At 35.2% G+C, this 19722-nt stretch overlaps 1 protein-coding gene across 1 annotated transcript; it reads right to left on the bottom strand.

Moving 5' to 3' along the window:
- Positions 1-1673: 1673 nt before the first annotated feature.
- LOC111381370 (PITH domain-containing protein At3g04780-like) lies at positions 1674-15426 on the bottom strand. Its single transcript, XM_023005146.1, has 8 exons — positions 15271-15426; positions 15083-15169; positions 12525-12648; positions 3325-3373; positions 3169-3226; positions 2994-3040; positions 2829-2906; positions 1674-2158 (listed from the first exon to the last, which is right to left on the bottom strand). Exons 1-8 carry the CDS (start codon positions 15307-15309, stop codon positions 2110-2112), a joined length of 531 nt encoding a protein of 176 aa, XP_022860914.1. The 5' UTR covers positions 15310-15426; the 3' UTR covers positions 1674-2109.
- Between the last annotated feature and the right edge of the window lie 4296 nt (positions 15427-19722).

Below are 19722 nucleotides of genomic sequence, written 5' to 3'. Positions count from 1 at the left end.
ACTCATATATTGTTTCATTATATGAATCACGAGAAAGCTCATTTCCAATACCATAAATATGATTTGCATGTTCAGAAATTGAGCTGTGATTGAAATTTAAAGAAAACATAATTGATTTTGAACCATATTTTTCGACTCTGTTTCGTTGTATATATGAAAAATTTACAATCTTGAAATTTGACTTTTAATTAAGGAATTTGAAAACAACTCTCCACACTGTGCGGAGAGTTTTTTTTCTCTGTACTGTGCGGATAGCTGATTTGTCATCTCTTCACACTGTACGAAGAGTTTTTTTTTACTCCGCACTATGCGAAGAGTTTGCTAACTCTCCACACATGGTTCAACTCTCTCCGTACTTTTTTTTTTACTCCGTACATGATTCAATTCTCTACGCATTGTGCGGACCAACTCTCCGCACAGTACGAAGAGATTTTTTTTGCTCTTCGTACTGTGCGGAGAGTTAGTTTGTCTTCTCTCCGCACTTTGCGAAGAGTTTTTTTTTACTCTGTATTGTGCGAAGAGTTTGCCAACTCTCTACACATGATTCAACTCTCTTCGCACTGTGTGAAGAGAGTTTTTTCTCTCCACACCTTTTTTTATTTTTTATTTTTACTCCACACTGTGCGGATATTTTTTTTTCAATTTTACAATATTGAATTACTCAAAATTTAGAAATATAAACTTCACATTCAATTCAATCATATTAACACTATCAAATAATACAAACAAAATTTTGTTCTAGAATTCTTTTTCTTCGTAGGTCATTTGTGGCACACGGGAAGGGCTCGTGCAGCTACAGCAGGATTTGAAAAAGGAATTGATCGTGATTTTGAACCTGTTCTTTGCACCCACCCAATCAAAAATCCTCCAATTCTCAAAGGAGAATAGAAGAAATCATACTTTCATACAATATCTTAATTGAATTATATGTAATGATCAATAAATTAAGTTGAATTCTATATCTATATGGATTAAAATCCTAGCAATAATCTATTCTATAGATATTTGGACTGGAGTTGACAAACAACCAATAACAATATTATTGTTTCTTAGTGTAGATTAGATATATATTTCACAGAAACGCGAAATTAAAGTAGGCGACAAAGTAACTGAAAGACACGAAAGTAAAGGTATCATTTCCAAAATTTTGCCTAGACAAGATATGCCTTGTCTGCAAGATGGAAGACATGTTGATATGGTTTTCAACCCATTAGGAGTACCTTCACGAATGAATGTAGGACAGATATTTGAATGTTCGCTCGGGTTAGCAGGGGGTCTGCTAGACAGACATTATCGAATAGCACCTTTTGATGAGAGATATGAACAAGAAGCTTCGAGAATGCGAGATCGGACATGAAAAAAGGTAAAAGGTCTCCGCAAAGTCGTAAGACCATGTATGAGGGCTGACGCCTGCCCAGTGACGGAAGGTCAAGGAAGTTGGTGACCTGATGACAGGAGAAAATAGTTTGTATATTTCTCATTCAAGCATGAAATACACAAGTATATTTTTTTCTAAATAACATACTGCTATGCAATTGTAAAAATAATTTACAATTATTTTCTTATATCATGAAAAATTTTTTAAATTCTGCTTCAAAAACTTTCCAAAAAAACTAAAATTCATACACTAATAAAAATACAATAAATACAAAATTCGTGCAACGCATGTGATAGGGACTAGTAGTAAATAGTGCGCCAAGTAAAAGTTTTAGCTCCACCACCACGACTAATTGTTAATATAACAACCATGCGTAGTAATTTCCACTAAAACAAAGGCAGTTGGTCAAAGCATATAGCCCTTCGAGCAACCAATCAAACCAGCACATCAAATTCCATTCTGTCCAATATACCTCACCAAAGATGCCACAAATAGGCTAAAACCAAAAAACAGTTATTCTACCAACTTGTCTCCAATTAACATAAACAGAAAATCAACATAGAATGAAAATTTGAAAAGACTACAAATGCCACAAATAACCTTGTATTAAGTATATCCCTAGATTTTTCTTTAACAAGAAAAAATCTCGTTGCATTTGTTTTGATGAGAAAGAGATGCTAAAAATGCTTTCAGATGCAAAGATAATCTCTCTCCTCTGGCAAATTATGGATTCAGTGATCCTCGATCTTTTTTAAACCTTTCATATCTGTAGTTTCCACCCTGTAGTAGAAGCACACATAACCAAAATCATCCACCATGAAACATTACATATCTAATAACACAACACAGTTTCGCATTTAAGCAGATTAAGCTTACACACAATGAAGCACATCATAACTAAATGTCAGTGAAAAATCTCAATTTTTTATGCATAAATCTAAAAATAAAAATGGTTACTTAAAATCATATAGACTAAATATTATAGGTTCTACACTTATTAACAACCAAATCACATGACACCCTGAATTCAAGCGAAACAGAACACACACCCTCTACCAGCATCATCTATCATGTTGAATTATGAGATTTCAATCTTTTTACAAATCTCAGGGCATCATTTATTCCAATTTAAATCAATTAGCGATATAATGAATGCTACCTACAGAGCTTGAAAAATCTTACTAATAGAGCACAGTGATAAAAGAATAAAGTTTATCCAACAAGAAAGATGTTTTGGTTTAGCATGCTTCTGCCCTGAAAGGAGAAAAGAATAGTAAATATGGATTCTCGACGAAACTTTAGTAGTTCAGCAACATGTCAAATCCATTTATGAGATATTCCATTTAACATATTACCCAGAATTCAATCATCAAACAGAAACATGATTAAGCAAAGAGTACAAAATCTTAAATAAAACAGAAGGGAAACAAGAGAAAAATGAGACACTTACGTTGTTCCACAGAGAACAATCTTTTGAACTTTTGTAATATCAGAACCAGATTGATTATCCTCAATGAAAATTGTTAAACTGATTAAGAATATTTAGTTAGAATTTCATTCTTAAGCCTGAAACGATTATGTTAGGATGACAATGGCAATGAGAAAATGAACTTACCTGCGAACATTTTGAAACTTAACATACTTCAAGATAACTGGTTTTCCCTGTAGGGATGCAGTATATTTAGCTCGATATTTTGGTGACAATTTTGACTATAACAACTAACGTACCCAGGCAAATCCCATCTTACGCAGGAGAATAATGGTGAAATATATCAAGCACTGAAATTTACCTTGAGATCATCCTCAGACAAAACAACAGTGTCACTAGGAGGGTAGTCATTAACATTGCTGCATATATTAACAATTCTCTTCAAATATTAGAGGAAAACAAGCAGTTAACGGAGGCCTGTCCAACCAAAAATAAATAACAAAACTTCAACCATTACCTGAATCCCATATGCTCCTTGTTGGCAAAAAGTTTCACAGTTTTAGGACCTGGAAATTAACCAGAAAGTAGGATTTAAATCAAAACTTACAATCAAATCAAAGAGAACAGATAATGTTCATCCCACATGGGTTGAGTAAGCAGGTATTGTGTGAGATAATGAGTATGGGATGATCTTAGGCGTGAGTTTGTCCTTCGAGGTGTTACCACTCTCGACATGCCTGCTCTTTTGTTCGAGATTACGAGTTAGTGACTAGGACACCGTATAGAACTCGTAGTGACACCCGCACTTCAATCTCTTCTGTGTCCACTCCTTCTCCTAAGTCTATTTCAAGGCCCCCCCGCCTCTGTATCAGAAAATAAAGGTAAAGGTTCGAAAGTTTCTAGAGCATCTTCCCATTTGCAATGCTTTAACTGTAAGGGTTTTGGTCACATTTCTTCTATATGTCCTAGCCGAGCCCTAGTCATGAAAGAACGTGAGGGTATAGTCGAAGAACCGTTAGAGGACCAAGATTATAACCTTAAGCTGGAAGAGTTTGATGACTTGGATAATAATGAAGATATCTTTTTAGGTTGTATTCAGACCCTTTCCCTTACTCCCAACACGCCTAGAGTCGGTGTCGTACGTTGTACCCTTACCCTATCCAAGGATGCCAATGATTAGCGTCGTCATGCCATCTTCCACACTTACATCAAGATTAACAATAAGGGCTGTAAAGTTATTGTGGATAGTGGTAGTTGCATTAATGCGATTTCGATGGTTACTGTATCCCATCTTGGGTTGAAACCAGTTCCTCACCCTCAGCCATACAGCGTGTCTTGGGTTGATACGTCTTCTATAGTTGTAAACGAGCGTTGTTTAGTTCCTATCCAGTTCCTCGAGTATAAGGATCATATATGGTGTGACGTCATTTCAATGGATGTCAGGCACATCATCTTGGGGCGACCTTGTTTGTTCGATCTAGATGTAACCATCTATATTCGATCCAATTCTTGTACCTTTTTGTTTAATGGTAAGAAAATTCATCTTAACCCACTACCCCAAAACCTATTAGCTCACAGGAAACAAAGAAAAGTGTTGAGCGAAAGTGGTTACATATCATTAGCCCTATAGAGTTTAAGCGTACACTTGGTGGTGACTCAATTGTATTTGCTGTGGTTATTATGTAGGTTCCATTGAGCTCCACAACAGAGAGCCCTGCTGAAGTTCGGTCATTCTTTCACGAGTTTCGGGATATCTTTCCAGAGTACTTACCTGACCAGTTACCTCTTCTACGTGACATTCAAGATGCCATAGATTTTGTTCCCAGGGCGTCCCTTCTAAATTTGTCTCATTATAGGATGAATCCTACAGAATATGCTTAACTCCAAAGGAAAGTAGATGAATCCTTCACAAATGGTTCATCCGTGAGAGTTTAAGCTCTTGTGTAGTCCCCGCCCTATTGACTCCTAAAAAAGATGGCTATTGGAGAATGTGTGTAGATAGTCGTGCCATCAATCAGATCCTGGTGAAATATCGCTTTCCCATTTCTAGGCTTGACGATATGTTAGATATAATGGTAGGTACTACAATATTTTCTATGATTGATCCGAATATCACCAGATTAGAATCCGTCCACGTGATAAGTGGAAAACTACTTTTAAGGCGAAAGATGGTTTTTTACGAGTGATTGGTCATTCCTTTTGGGCTAACTAACGCTTCAAGTACCATTATGTGAGCCATAACACAAACTCTTCGACCTTTTATAGGTATGTTCCTCGTTTTCTACTTTGATGACATTCTCATCTATAGTAAAACTAAGGAACACCACCGAAATCATCTCATACAGGTTTGTTCTACTCCTCGCATGACAAAACTGTATGCTAATGTCAAGAAATATTCTCTCTTCACCGATAGAGTTGTTTTCCTAGGATTCATTGTATCTTCTGCGGGGTATATACTCATCTGGCCAAAATTCAGGCAATTGTTAATAAGCCTGAACCTAAGACTATACATGATGTCAGGAGCTTTCACGACATAGCCACATTTTACCGTCGCTTTATCAAGGGGTTTAACACCATCATGACACCTCTTATGGAGCGCATCAAGAGATGGGAGTTTTATTGGACACAAGAGACGGCTAAGGCTTTTAAGCTAATCAAGAAGTGAATGACAGAAGTCCCTATCATGCGTCTTCCCGACTTTTCCAAAGTCTTTGAAGTCGAGTGTGATGCCTCTGGGGTAGAAATAGTTGGAGTCCTTAGTCGGGAACCCATCATGTTGCTTACTTCAGTGAGAAGTTAAATGATGTCAAACAACGCTACTCAACTTATGATAAGGAATTGTATGCCATTGTACAGGCTTTGTGCTAGTGGCGCCATTACTTGCTGCCCAAAGAGTTTGTTCTTTATTTGGATCATGAGACCTTCTGTCATCTCAACTCCCAGAAAAGGTCGAATTCTAGGCATGATCCCTAGATTAAATATTGGCAAGCCTATTATTTTGTTTTGAAACATAAGAAGGGTGTAGAGAACCAAGCTGCCGATGCTTTAAGTTGTCGTATTTCCCTTTTGTCGATCATGAGCGTCAAGGTCATAGGTTTTGAAAAACTAAAGGAAGATTACGAAACATGTCCTAATTTTAAGGATATCTTTTTTGATGTGCACGGTGGACGATTAGATACTGCGGTTGGTTTTTGTCTTGAGAAGGGTTACCTTCTTAGATCCAATAAATTGTGCATCCCCCGAATTTCGGTGCGGGATTTCATAGTGTGGGAAATTCATGCGGGAAGTTTAGCCAGTTGCTTTGGGCGTAATAAGACCATCAAAGAGGTTAAACGTCAATTTTATTGTCGTAGTTAAAAGAAAGATGTGGCTAAGATAGTTAGCACATGTAACTCTTGTCTGTTGGCCAAACAGAAGAGGCAAAACACTAGCCTATACACACCTCTTCTCATCCCTAATTGCTCGTGGAAAGATGTTAGAATGGATTTTATGTTAGGACTTCTACGCACCCGAAAGAAACATGATTCTATTTTTGTGGTCGCTAATCATTTTTCAAAAATATCCCATTTTATCCCTTGTAGCAAGACCTCAGATGAGTCCAAGGTTGCAACGTTGTACTTTAATGAAATTGTCAAATTGTATGGACTTCCTATGACCATTGTATCAGATGGATATGTTTGTTTCACTAGCCATTTTTGGAGAACATTGTAGCAAAATGTTGTACTAAATTGAAGCTTTTACGGCCTACCACCCTCAGACTGACGGTCAAATGAAAGTGGTTAACCGTAGTCTTAATAATTTGTTAAAATGTTTGGTCCAGGAAAATCTTAGGAATTGGGATTTGATTATTCCTACAGCTCAAATTGCATATAACAATTCTATGAATCGATCCTTAGGTATGAGTCCATTTGAAGTTGTTCGTGAGTTTAAGCCTACGAAATCTAGATCTCATTTCCATGTCCCCACATGTTAGTGTCTATATTAGCTGAGGCATTTGCACAATATCTTTATAACTTGCATATTGAGATCAATAAACAACTTGAAGCCAGTAATGCATCTTATAAACTTCGAGCTGATTTACATAAACGACATGCTGAGTTTAACATTAGGGATTACGCTATGGTATGAATTAGACCGGAGTGGCGTCTTCCTGGACCTGCCTTTAAATTTTAAGCCTATATTGCTAGTCCGTTTAAAATTTTAAGGCATGTTTGCCCAAATGCATATGTTGTTGACATCCCACCACTACTTGGATACCACTCTACTTTCAATGTTGAGGACTTAGTAGCTTATAAAGGCTATTCCAATCCCTACGATGATCCTCTTCTACCTCCATCTATGGACCTTGATCCTGATTCTCTTGCCACTTCTAACCCAATACCACCCCTTACAACACACAAAGATAAAATTGATGCTATTTTAGATGAACAGATTGCACTGACTAATGATGGAGAGGTTTAACGCTTCCTTATTTGTTGGTTGATCGACCTGATTCTGACTATACATGGATTTCCAGAGAGGCACTACAGCAACTTGACCCAAATTTATTGGAGCTCCATCGGAGTCGGCAGTATCTTCCTTGGCCTAGATAACCTCCAATTCACTCAGGGAAAGTTGGTGAGGACACCAGATTCAGACCTTCACTGAAACATTTTTACAGACGTCGAAAGAAGCTTGCTCAACCACTTAGCTTATGGTTGGGAGATTGCCTGCAGCCTCTCGTGATCTGTCCACTCGACAGGGTCGAGTTTTCTCTCACCCCGGAAGAATTGATGAGGACATTCATTTTATTAATCTTCTAGTTGGACTTCTATTTATGTTTGGACTCTTATTTATGTAATTAGGCTCGTATAAGGGGTTTGGTCCAAGCCCGTTCTCTTTAGGGTTTTGTCTCGCTATTTAAATCTAGTTTGTCGTGAAATTGAAACAGTTGATGATTGAATAAAATATTTGGTGGCTTGTGGCGAATGTTTCCTCACTTCTTCCATTATTCTTCTACTGTTTTCTTCTCCTACCATCTCTACCTTTGATTTCTTCTTCCCGCTGATTGGTTTTCTCACTCTCCATTGGATATTTCTATTGGTGCTGAATCAATTTCAGTGACCTATACTTTTCACTTTTCTGATGATGAGTCAAAGTCATGCCACTGTGGCTCCATTCATTTACGGTTAATGCAAGTTTGGTTGTATCATGGGGCTTCCATTATCTGTATATTTGATTTCAGTGACTTGTACTTTTCACTTTTCTGATGATGAGTCAAAGTCATTACATTGTGGATCCATTCATTTACATTAATGCAAGTTAGGTTGTGTCATGGGGTTTCCATCAATCTCCCTCTTCATGACTATTCTTCCATATTTCGGATATGGCGGTCATTTTCTGAGTTGGTCCTTCCCATGGCCAGACTTAGTCATCCAGTTCACCTTGTTCCTGGTTGATCTGATCCCAGGGTTGGTCATTCACCGGTCAATCAGTCATGCCATGCTTGGGATGCTTCCAGGTGGATAACTAGGACCCCACTGGACTGGTACATGTCAACTAATTTGAGACATGCTCGTACATCACATTTGACCTCCAAAATTTTTATAAGCATGCACAAACACACACATGCAAAAATATATTTTCCATACCCCAGTTGTCCACTTCAAATTGTTAGCTGTTAGGTCATTTTTTAACTTTGGGAAGGAATAAGGGAGTACCACTATGATGGTGCTCTTTTCACCTATGGGAGATGAAAGAGGCAATGATCCAATATATTATCCTAATCAAAGTGTTTCTTCTATGTTTTCCAAAATTTAACATTTAAAAATATTAGAAATTTCTATTAATAACCATATCCTAGGTTCTGGAAAATTTCCTAGGAAAAAGCCATATTGCTAGACATGGAGTTTAGTTGGGCTTTCTACTTTGAGAGACACCAAACAACAAATATAAAAGAATTTCTATGTTGTGCAATAAGGTTAACGTGATAAAAAGTTAATCCCTTGCTAAACTACAGAAACTTAGGAGGCATTTGGGTTCACTTTTCTCAGTTTTGCAAAACACTCAAAATTTAAATGGTTTGATATTTTTGAAAAAGGTAATTAGCACAAAAGGTCCATACCTTTCAATGTTACTGTGTAAAACGTCCATACCTTATTTTTTGGCATTTTCGCACTTATTTCAACGTTTCATTGTAGAAAACGTCATTTTCACCACTTTTAAATATAAAATAACCAAAATACCCTCCAATTTAAATAAAAAAAAAAAGAAAAGAAAAATAAAGAATAAATTACAATCTTACTCCTAAATGTTTTAAAAAGTGCAAGTGAGTCCAAATAATTATTAAAAGGCCTAATAATACAAAACGTCTTTACATTTGACTTATAGTGGACAAAACATCCATACGTTTCAAATTGGTGAAAATGACGTTTCCCACAATGAAACGTGAAAATAGGGATGAAAATGCAAAAAAAATTGAAGCGTAAGGACGTTTTTCGCAAGAAGTGTCAAATGTAGGGTCATTTTGTACTACTAGGCCTTATTAAAATATTAAAAATAACAAAAAAGCTCTCCTCTTTTTCTCCAAATGGGACTGCCATATTAGAGGTGAAAAACCTCTGACCAACCATCGCTCAAACTGCAGAACCTCAATATCGCTGAACCATTTGTTGATATTTCAAGACTATGAAGAGAGGCGCCCTGGTGAGTCTAGTCGATTGGTATGTTGAAAATGACATGAATCTCTATGAAACAGGTGATGTTGCCAGTATTTGCATTTGCGAATTAGGCATCTTGGCTTGCAATTCCAAACAAATTTATTAGCATGAAGTTTTCAAAGTTGGATGTTGGGTGGTAAGTGTAGAGGGAAGTGAGAGCTTTTGGGTGGTATGGTGGTCCAGCAGTTTGGGTGGTGGTTTGCTGGATTTTTTTAGGTTCTAAAGTGGTTGACCCATTAGGAGAAGAAGAAGAAGAGAGAGTTTTTTTTCATATTTTTAATATTTTAATAAGGCCAAATAGCAAAAAAATCCTTACGTTTGACGCCTTTTGCGGACAACGTCCTTACGTTTCAATTTTTTTGTATTTTCATCATTATTTTCATGTTTTATTGCGGAAAACATCATTTTCTCCAATTTGAATCATAGGGACGTTTTGCACATTATAGGCCAAGCGTAAGGACGTTTTGTGCTATTAGGCCTTTTAATAATTATTTGGATTCACTTGCACTTTTTAAAACATTTAAGAGTAAGATTGTAATTTACTCTTTATTTTCTCTTTTTTTTTGTTTTATTTAAATGGGAGAGTATTTTGGTCATTTTACATTAAAAATAGTGAAAATGACATTTTCTGTAATGAAACGTTGAAATAAGGACGACAATGCTAAAAAATGAAAGGTAAGGACGTTTTACACAATATTAAAAAGTAAGGACCTTTTGTGTTAATTATCCTTTTTGAAAAAGAATTATATATAAAATTCAAAAAATATAAAATAAAATTTTTTAGATTTAAAAAGAATAATAATATTCTTAAATTCTTAAAAAATAAAATTCTAGGAAACCAAAAATTGTAAAAAAAATAAAAAATAAAAATAGTTCAAGCTTTTCTTGGTTGGTTAAATAAAAACATTAAAAACATACATTTTACTTAACACTAAATTTCCTATGTTTTGCCAATTTAATTTATTATTTATTTTTATTTTACTGTTGTAGCAGAAAAAATCTTCTAATATTCACTAACTTTAAAATCTATATATTACCTGATTATTTATTAACATAAATTTCTTTACTTTACTGAACAATCAAATATCACAAATAAAATGTTACAAGACAATTTCTTAAAATTTCAAAATAAACATGTTTTAGTTTTCCATTTTGAGAAATAATTTTTCAAAATGACAAACAAAAAAAGTTTTCAACAATCTTAAAATGGACCCTGAAAATAGAAAATAAACTCAAAATTGAAAATTAAAACTCAAACCAAATAGACCATTAGGTCTTCACATTATGGCCCATTTGACATGACTTTTAAAAACCCAAAAAGAGCTTTTGAGACTCAAAAGTTACTTTTAAACTATTTTGGTTAATTTTATTAAAATACTTCTTCTATTTAGAAGAGTTTTTAGAAGAAACTCAACTAATATGACTTTCTCTAAAAGTTCTTTTGGAATAAGAAGTAGAGGTGGGCGTGGGTCGGTTCGATTCTCTTTTCGGGTATCTAGTAAATGAAATCGTTGGGTCCAAATATAATTATGGAATCGTTCGGATTCGATTCCGTTCGGTTCTGTTCGATTCCGTACTATAATTAAATTTTTTAACATTTATAACACCATTATATAAATACAACTAATGACACATTCAATGGTTTTGGAATGTCAGAGACTCGTAGATTACCTTGTTCAAATGATCGCTATGGTCAAAACTTCGATCGGCGGAAGTCATAGCTTTGATCGGAGGTCAGAGCGTCGACTGGCGATTGTATAGGTTTTGGAATGTCAAGGAGGCTGCGAGAGTGAGTACGAGAGTCGAGACAGCGTTATGCATTTTAGTGTAGATGTTTAAGGTTATTTAATGGGTTGGATCTTGTTGGGCTAAAAAATAAAACAATAAAATGGGTAATTGGGCAAAAAATTAGAAATGAAATAAATTATTGGGCCAAAAATTTGGATTTAGAAATTGTTAATTTGTTTAGAAAAAATTAAAATTAAAATAATTTGATTTATTCAATATAAAAAAAAAATTAGAAAGATTCGGTTCTTATTCAGTTCTTGATCTAGAACCACAAACCGAACCAAATCCGTCGGTTCTCAATTCAGATACCCGTTCGGGTATTTAATTTGACAAGAACCGTCGAATTTGGTTCGAAAGATTTGCTCAGTCCTAATAAGAAATTCTTTTAAAAGTATAGTTTCCAAACAAAAATGAAAAAAAAATCCGAAAAGCTCTTCTACATGAAATAAAAGTAAAAACAAAAGCAAAAGCCATGCCAAATGGATCCTAAGATTGTTGTCCTATATAAATGTGTGGGCACTTATTCGGTACTATATAAGAGTGATTTTGTCACCTATAGCTTCGGCACGTGATGGAAAAAATGTTTTAAAGAAAATGCCAAGAGTGTGAGATTAAGTGCTACACCGATTCAAGGTCAACTCTAAAATCCTTAGTCACTTGGTTTGGTTTTGGACATGGAGATTTGACGGAAGGATTCCGCACCTCATTCCCCTACATATGAGTTCATTTCAACAGTTAATAATGTGAGTAAGTGTGGGCATCCACAAGGCGTAGGTGAGGGTGACAGGGTTTGGTGGTGTGTGGGTAGGCTAAGATGATTGTTTTTCTGAGCTACAAAATATGCCCTTGAAAGAATGTTTCATATGCCAGACAAATGATCGACAAACAGAATTCTTGGATGAAAACCCATCAATAGGGGTCAGATGCTACAGAAGTTGAAACCCGGGAACATAAATGCCAAGAAAAATTGAATGGAGGCCCAACGCTCTTTGAACATAGAATGGTAAATGCAGGTGCAAACTTCCCCAAATATTTGTAGGCAACTGTTTATGTTATAGAACTGTTGCCTTAATTATATTGCAAAATATATTTCAAACAGAAATTCACTAAATAAATATCATAAAAGAAGTCCAGAAGGTGATTGAATTGTGGCTATCGTAATGCATGTTCAGGTAATATAATTAGCAATTTAGCAGTACAAAAAGTAGAATTCTAGAAATAAAACAGTTACCTTCCTCCTCAGGCCCTTTAATGACAATAGAGTGTAGTTTAATAACTTGAGTAAAAGGAATGTAAATCAACAGCTGCTCATCTGCATCACTCTCCAAATTTAAACCCTCGTCTTCTCTGTAATCCTGAACCAAAAACAAAAGGAATGAACTACAAGATAATAATGATGCAAGTAGATCCAAACCCCATGTACTTCCCAAAAGGAAATGGTCAATAAATGGACAATGGAAAAAAGAAACAAAGTGAGGACATAGAGTAATGCTATTTCCCAAACGTAATGATAATACGACCCAAGGAAAAAGGTAAAACCCTAATAAAAAACCAAAAAGCTCATGTTTGACTAATGAATAGGGAATAGAAATCCAATTAGGAAATCCCTCTCATGGAGGGACACGGAGCCTCTCAATTCAATACATCTATCTTGCAAGGTAACACTGATCTTGATTCTAATGTACAATGTTGAGATCTGATATGCCTCAAAAGAACTTGAATAGTTCCATTTAGTTAAAGTAGAGGAAGAGTATTATGGGAATTTAGCATAGCGAATTGTATATGCTACAAATAGGGGAGGGTATTGAGCCTCTTGAATACTCATCAACCTTGTAATTCCTTTCAAGTTTAGCTCTGTTCGTTTGTTTTTTTTCATAATCTGCGTTGGTAACTATCATGATCCTTGGATGACTAAAATCCAATCTAGTTGATAAACTCTTCCTACATATCACTTTCAAAATATAAAATTCCGACCCTTTCAGATCCCATCTTCAATTTAGATATAAAAAATACAGCAACTGTTCGGCGGATTAACAAGAGAATAATAGCAAATCAGGCATTTAAATGTGGATACCAATAGCATAAAAGAAAATGAAAATCTAAAAGCATATTTTGGAGTGGTTAATAAATGATCAAAATTATAAATAAAAATGAGTGGTCAATAAATGAGTAGTATTTGTGGGTCCCTTGAAATGTGGATAAAAATTTTGATAAACAAATAATAAACAGTAGCCAAACATGGGCTAAATATGAAACGTAATTCAGATCTCAAGATAAGATCAGGCCACACAACATGTGATGTTTATTGATGTCCTGTCTTATCCACACTACACCGTTCCGATCATTCCCCCAAAAGAGGGTGTTCAGAAAAAAGTAAAACTGATTGTGGTGTAGTATAAGCGTGACCTATTTAACCAACACCTGGTTTGGCAACAGCCGATGTCGCATTTAAAAATTTTAATTAATCTAAATTGCAGATAAATCTAGTTAGTTTTGGGCACCAATCTACATAAGGCTTTTTTCAGTCTTGCTTATCTGATGCTAAAATCAAGGATTAAAAGAATTTATAACAATCTAATGAATTAAACCAAACTCTAAACTGCCAACTGAGTCCAAATGCCAAATGATATAAATGTATAACCAGAATTTATATATGAACATTCATCAAGGGTTCCAAACCTTTATTAGTTCCAAAGGTTCATGATCTGCATTTTCAATACCTGCTTTGTTCATTGAAGATCAATTTTTTTCTTAAATTTTGTGTTTCTTATTTTGGAAGAACAAACAAGCAACTGTATCACTACTCTTCTGTTGTCCCTCCGAATCGTATCAGTTTTGAGCTTATAGTTTCCTTGGATTACTAAAGATGGATATTCTCTCCTGACTGGAATATTTATTATCAAGCCTTCCTTTCTCTTTCACGACCAACAAAGCAATGCTAACAAGACTGCTCCAAAATACTATCACAATTTCTTAGTGTAGAGACATCTAGTTAAAACACTGCAATATAGTATCTCAAACTCAATTCCCTTCAATGGTCTTACAGAAATGGTTCCATCCCTATGAAATTTGAGAAAGAAACAAATATAAGAAGAAGGACAAGCAGGAAAGTGCTTAACTGTTGGTTAAGTCAACATGAATGCACAGCATATAGTAGGCATCTTGATCAATTCTTATTTCTAACATGGCCTTCTACATTATTTTCTAAAGTGCGCAGAAACAGCTATGTTGTATATAGCAAATATGACGGATATGGACGCTAATTAGTCTAGCATTTGACCACCAAAACAAGGATGATAGTCCTATTAATGATTTAACATTAAGATTTTTCCGGATCAAGTAACGCTCACAACTTAACAAAAACTAAAAAATACTTTAACAGATCTAGAAACAGAAATATGAATCAATTAGAAGGCCTCCTTTGAGAATAGTTACAAAACATACCTTCAACTGACACCTACAAGTATCGAGAACATCCATTTTTCTAGGACATCTATTTCTTTCATTTATGTATTTTACACATCATGCTAAATGGTTCTTATGACAACGCGTTGTTAGATAGATGCTCAAATAAAAAGCAGGCGCATTCAATGTACTGCAAGAGCCCAGAAATTTGGAGTATTCTATTCTATTCTATGACCCGATTTTCGGTCAATAAGTTTCAAAACCCTTAAATACAGAAACAGTATAGAAACATAAGGTAAGCATCCTATTCTTAAATAAATTAACCAGGAAAAAAACCCTAATTTTGACAAGAATTCAAGAATTTCATCAATTATTAAAAAGTACCCGTTTGAGAGCATTCGGAAGACAGTGACTGCTGTTTTGATTTAAACATTCCACGCCCGACCAGTTCACAAAGTCCAGTAGATCAACCTACACATATATGTAGAAATGTCGTCCAATTTACGAGATAAAAGTCAAAAACTGCAAGAACTTGAAACTTATTGGAGGCAATAACGAATGAATATTTTCACCTGATTTCTTTGGATGGAAGAGGCTGATTCGGCCGACATGATTGATGACAGAGAGGAGGCAAGGGACTAGATTCAAGGGGGAATACGTTTGAGCAATACGTTAACAGAATATTGCTGGGAATCCAAGTGCGATGTATGATTCAGCTCCTTTCAAATGTTCTCGACCCTCTTTAGAGTGAAAAACAACTTTGGTCCTCTAACTCTCGGCTAATTTTCATTTTGGCCATCTAGCTTTATTTTATTCAAGATTGTATTGAAGATCTCTTTTAGGCCTCGAGCCACATTCTTTTAAAAAAACTCATTCTTAAACAGCAATTTGATTTTATTTCAACCACATATTTTTCAATACAATAATATTACAAGAAAATTTATAATTTTTTTTTAATTTTTATCTACACATTTCCTATTAATACACTATTCAAAAATGCATTTTTATGAAAATAAATGTGACTCAGACGGCTTAATTGTCATTTTGATACACAAAAGTGTAATTGATACAAAAAGTCTATTATTTACTTTCATTGAGCAAATATTCCCTATCATTTCACTTTTAACATTTGAACCCCCAAATGGACCATTCTTTGTGCGAATCACCCATAACATCTCATTCCGTGTATTTGCTTCGTCAGATGATTGATTGCAGTTTAGCCATGTGATTTGGCAAGGACATTTTGATCAAGACACTAAATTAAATTGTAGAGAAAGCGTTTGTTTTGAATAAAGTTTGTAGAAGGGTCTTATCATCAAGAACCCAAAAAAATGAACAAAAAATCTCAATTGCCCCTTCTCCTTCTCGATGAAAAATCAAAGATAAGGCATTATATGGTGCAATGCTTCGGATTATGCCTCTAGGCAAGTTCCAAGTCTCCAATGTTTTTAATTCTTCATCAAATTTTTTGGCTTCTTGCTGTAGGTTTGTTGCTAGGAAATGAAGATTTTTGTATCCAATTTTACTTGCTTTTCGAGAATCTCGATGGTTTTCTATGGTACGGCTACTACATAATCATTAAAATGAAACCTTTGCTCATTGTATGGCATGTATGCTGCTGTATATGGTAAGTTTCATACTTTGCCTACCTAGTACACAATGCTCATGTGGCAATAGAAGTGCGTTGGCTAGAAATTACTTATATTCCCTTTGTTTCATTTATATAGGTTAATTTTGTTTTTCATACGAATTAAGAAATTTTATTTAATGTTATTGAAAAAATAATTTTTTTTAAAAGCTTTGCTAATTTACCCTTATTTATATGTGCACAATTTCAAGATTACCTGAAGAAAATTAATTATAACTAGACAAATTAAATAAGGGCATATTAGTAATCAAACAAAACAAAATACTCTTAATAAAGAAATAAAATTATATAATAAAATTATATAATTGGAATAAGAAAATAAATAAAGTCAGCTTATATAAATAGGATGGAGAATACGGTACATTTGTTTTCAACATTGATTTCAAGGATGGGACATTTTGCTCATTGAAGAATTAGAATTTTTGTTGACTGCATTTGTGTAGGAATTGTGCGATTGTGATTATATTTTCCATTTTTTGTTTAAATTTTTTTATTTAAAATTGAGGCCATGTTTGATCCGCATTATTTAAAAAAACATACATTCTTAAACGATAATTTGACATCATTTCAATCACATATTTTTAATAAAATAATATTACACTTAAATCCAATTTTTATTTTTTTATTTTTTTAATCACACATTTTTTATTTGTTGACATACAAAAAATTCAGCCCAAATCGAATAGTCCAAAGAATGAAGTCCAATTGGAGGATCCCCAAATCAGATAGCTCAAAGAACGGCCCAATTAGGCAATTCAGGATAAAGGCCCAAATAGGGAAGCCCATGAACGCGGTAATACCTTCGTTCAAACTTGCAAGTCGCCCAAGATTTGAGCGAATGGATTGTCATGCAGTCGCCCAGAGCTGTGACCCTGTTCTCGTCCAAACCTTCGAGTCGCCCAGGATCTTAGTAAACATAAGATGTCATGATTACCCAAAGGTGCGGTTAATGAAGCAATTATTGAGTAGCCCTATCACGTTACACGATTCAAGGAATTCAATTGAAAATGGTTGAACGACAAAAAATAATGGCAGTAGTTAGAAAAGGCAGTTGCATGACAAGTTGGTCACTATGAAGAAAGTGAGCAGTTATAGAGCGATCAAGTAGTTTTTAAACGATTGATCACGAAGAGATCATTCAGAGAGTATAAAAAGAAGAAAAAACATAGAGCAAAGGACCCCGAATCAAACACTCTCAAACAGAGAATATGTAACTTTCAATTTCTTAGTTTAGATTTAAACACTTCTTTTCAGTAACTCGTGTGCTTGTGCCCCTTGGAGGCATTCTGTTTTATTTTCCAATTGTAAAGTCATCGCCAATAAAAATACCCCTTTTTGGGACTTTGTCTCAAGAGGTTTGTCTTTTACACAATCGTCTGATCCCTTTTTAATTGTTAGCGACTAACTCGCACAAAACAATTTGGCACGCCTAGTGGGACATCGGTGTTTGGTATTAAAGATACAAAAGGTGAAACAATATGCTTTAGAGATCCGATAAGGAAGCAGCAAGTCAGGAAGGAGTCCAGTCTGTGATCGAGCGATATGAGGAGCAGCATAGCTTTTCACGAACAGATGGACAGAATCAGAGCAGTAACAGTCGTTACGAATCAATGACAGAGTTGAGTCCTCGAACTATGCGTGCACTACTTGGAGAACTCACACAAGATGTCGTTGAACAGGTAAATCTTCGAAATATTCATAATATGGAAAGATTTACCCAGAATGGGAATGCACATTATGACAACATGGCCAAACAATTGAATACTTTGAACGAAATAATGAATAAATTAGTAAGCCAAATTTGTCAATCAGTTATGCCTCTTACAAACCACTTTCAAACTAGGACAATTGTGGGATATAACCCCCCAGTCCTAAGTTTCAATCAAGGGGTAGACCACCTTTTGATCCCTCTACTTCAAACCAGGGGGGTGGTGCAATACCAAATCAGAATAGTGGCATTGGTACGTCTAACTTGGGAGATAATCCAAATGTAAGAGATAATATCCTAAATAATGGGTAGAATACCCCACGTGTTAATGAGGGAATAAATGTTCAGGCTAATGGTAACAATGGCCCAAATTATGGTAACTTTGTTCCCAATCAAGGACCAAACATCAGGCCTCAAGCAAATCAACCGGTCAACCAACCTGTAGGGATTCCATATGACCCCAACGTCATGTTGAGGAATCAGATTATGGAAATCGTACAGGATCAGATGGCTTTTGGGGTACGACCTGACATTAGGCCAACTTACACAAAGCCATATCCTGATTTGGTAGACCAAGCATATCCATGGCCTAGAGAGTATAAAGTGCCAGAATTCTCACTGTTTACCGGTTTAAGGGAGGTGTCTACTCTATAACATATAGGGCGATTCACACTGCAAAGTGGTGACGTAACTGATTATCATAAAATGAGGCTTTTCCCTAGTTCATTAACAGAAGTAGCTTTCTCCTGGTTCATTAATTTGCCAGCAAACCCTGTTCAAACATGGCAATAATTGGAATAATTATTCCACGCTCAATTTCATAAGACTGAGTCTGAAATTACTTTGACCGATTTGACGAATCTACGTCAAATGCCAAACGAATGGGCAGAAGGTTTCATCCAAACGTTCAAGACAGCAAGAAGTAAATATTTTGTAACTTTACCCGAAAAAGAGTTTGTCAAAATTGCTCAAGGTTGTTTGAGCTTTGATTTGAAAAAGAAATTTCAAGACAAGGAATTTCCTGACCTTTTTCAATTGAGCGCGAACGTGATTAGGTATGAACGATTGATAAGAGAAGAAGAGCAGATAAAAAATTCTAGCAAGGGGAATTATTATAAAGACCCAAATTTTGATGTTCATACCATCAATAACGAGTCATACGATCAGACCGAAATATGTTTGGCCGAATTAGTCAAAGGAGACACGTATACTTGTCCTATAATGGCTAAGCTTAGACCATCGGATAAGGATGAGCCTACGAAAGATGAAAACATAAAAGCTAGAACGTTCTTATTCGATATAACCAAAGCTGACCTTATATTTGATAAATTATATAAAGATAAGCAGATAAAGTTGAGCGATAAGCATAAATTGCCAAGCCCTGAACAAATTAAGGGTAAAAAATATTGTAAGTGGCATAATGCATTGTCACATTTAACTAACAATTGCTTGATTTTTCGCCATGTGTTATAGGATGCCATTGAATCATGATGAATTACGTTCGATGATAAGAAGAAGATGACAGTGGATGGAAATCCTTTTCCACGGCCACTTGGAGTGAATATGGTGACGTTTGGTTTCAAAAACAAGTTGCCAAAATTCAAGTTGGTTATAGATGATGGAGAAGAAGACCCTGGACCACATCCCAATGTCTTTGAGCGTATTAAA

The sequence above is a fragment of the Olea europaea genome, unplaced genomic scaffold, assembly GCF_002742605.1.
Source record: "Olea europaea var. sylvestris unplaced genomic scaffold, O_europaea_v1 scaffold2299, whole genome shotgun sequence".
NCBI classification, from domain to species: Eukaryota; Viridiplantae; Streptophyta; class Magnoliopsida; order Lamiales; family Oleaceae; genus Olea; species Olea europaea.
This window is presented reverse-complemented; position numbering and strand designations above follow the sequence as displayed.

Excerpts from the sequence above, each read along its gene's own strand:
- LOC111381370 (XM_023005146.1), bottom strand. The coding sequence starts at position 15,309 with ATGTCGGCCGAATCAGCCTCTTCCATCCAAAGAAATCAG. Across the intron at positions 15,170-15,270 it reads CTTCCATCCAAAGAAATCAG|GTTGATCTACTGGACTTTGT; the intron begins GTGAAAATATTC and ends ATATATGTGTAG. Across the intron at positions 2,159-2,828 it reads ATTGTTCTCTGTGGAACAAC|GGTGGAAACTACAGATATGA; the intron begins GTAAGTGTCTCA and ends CTTCTACTACAG.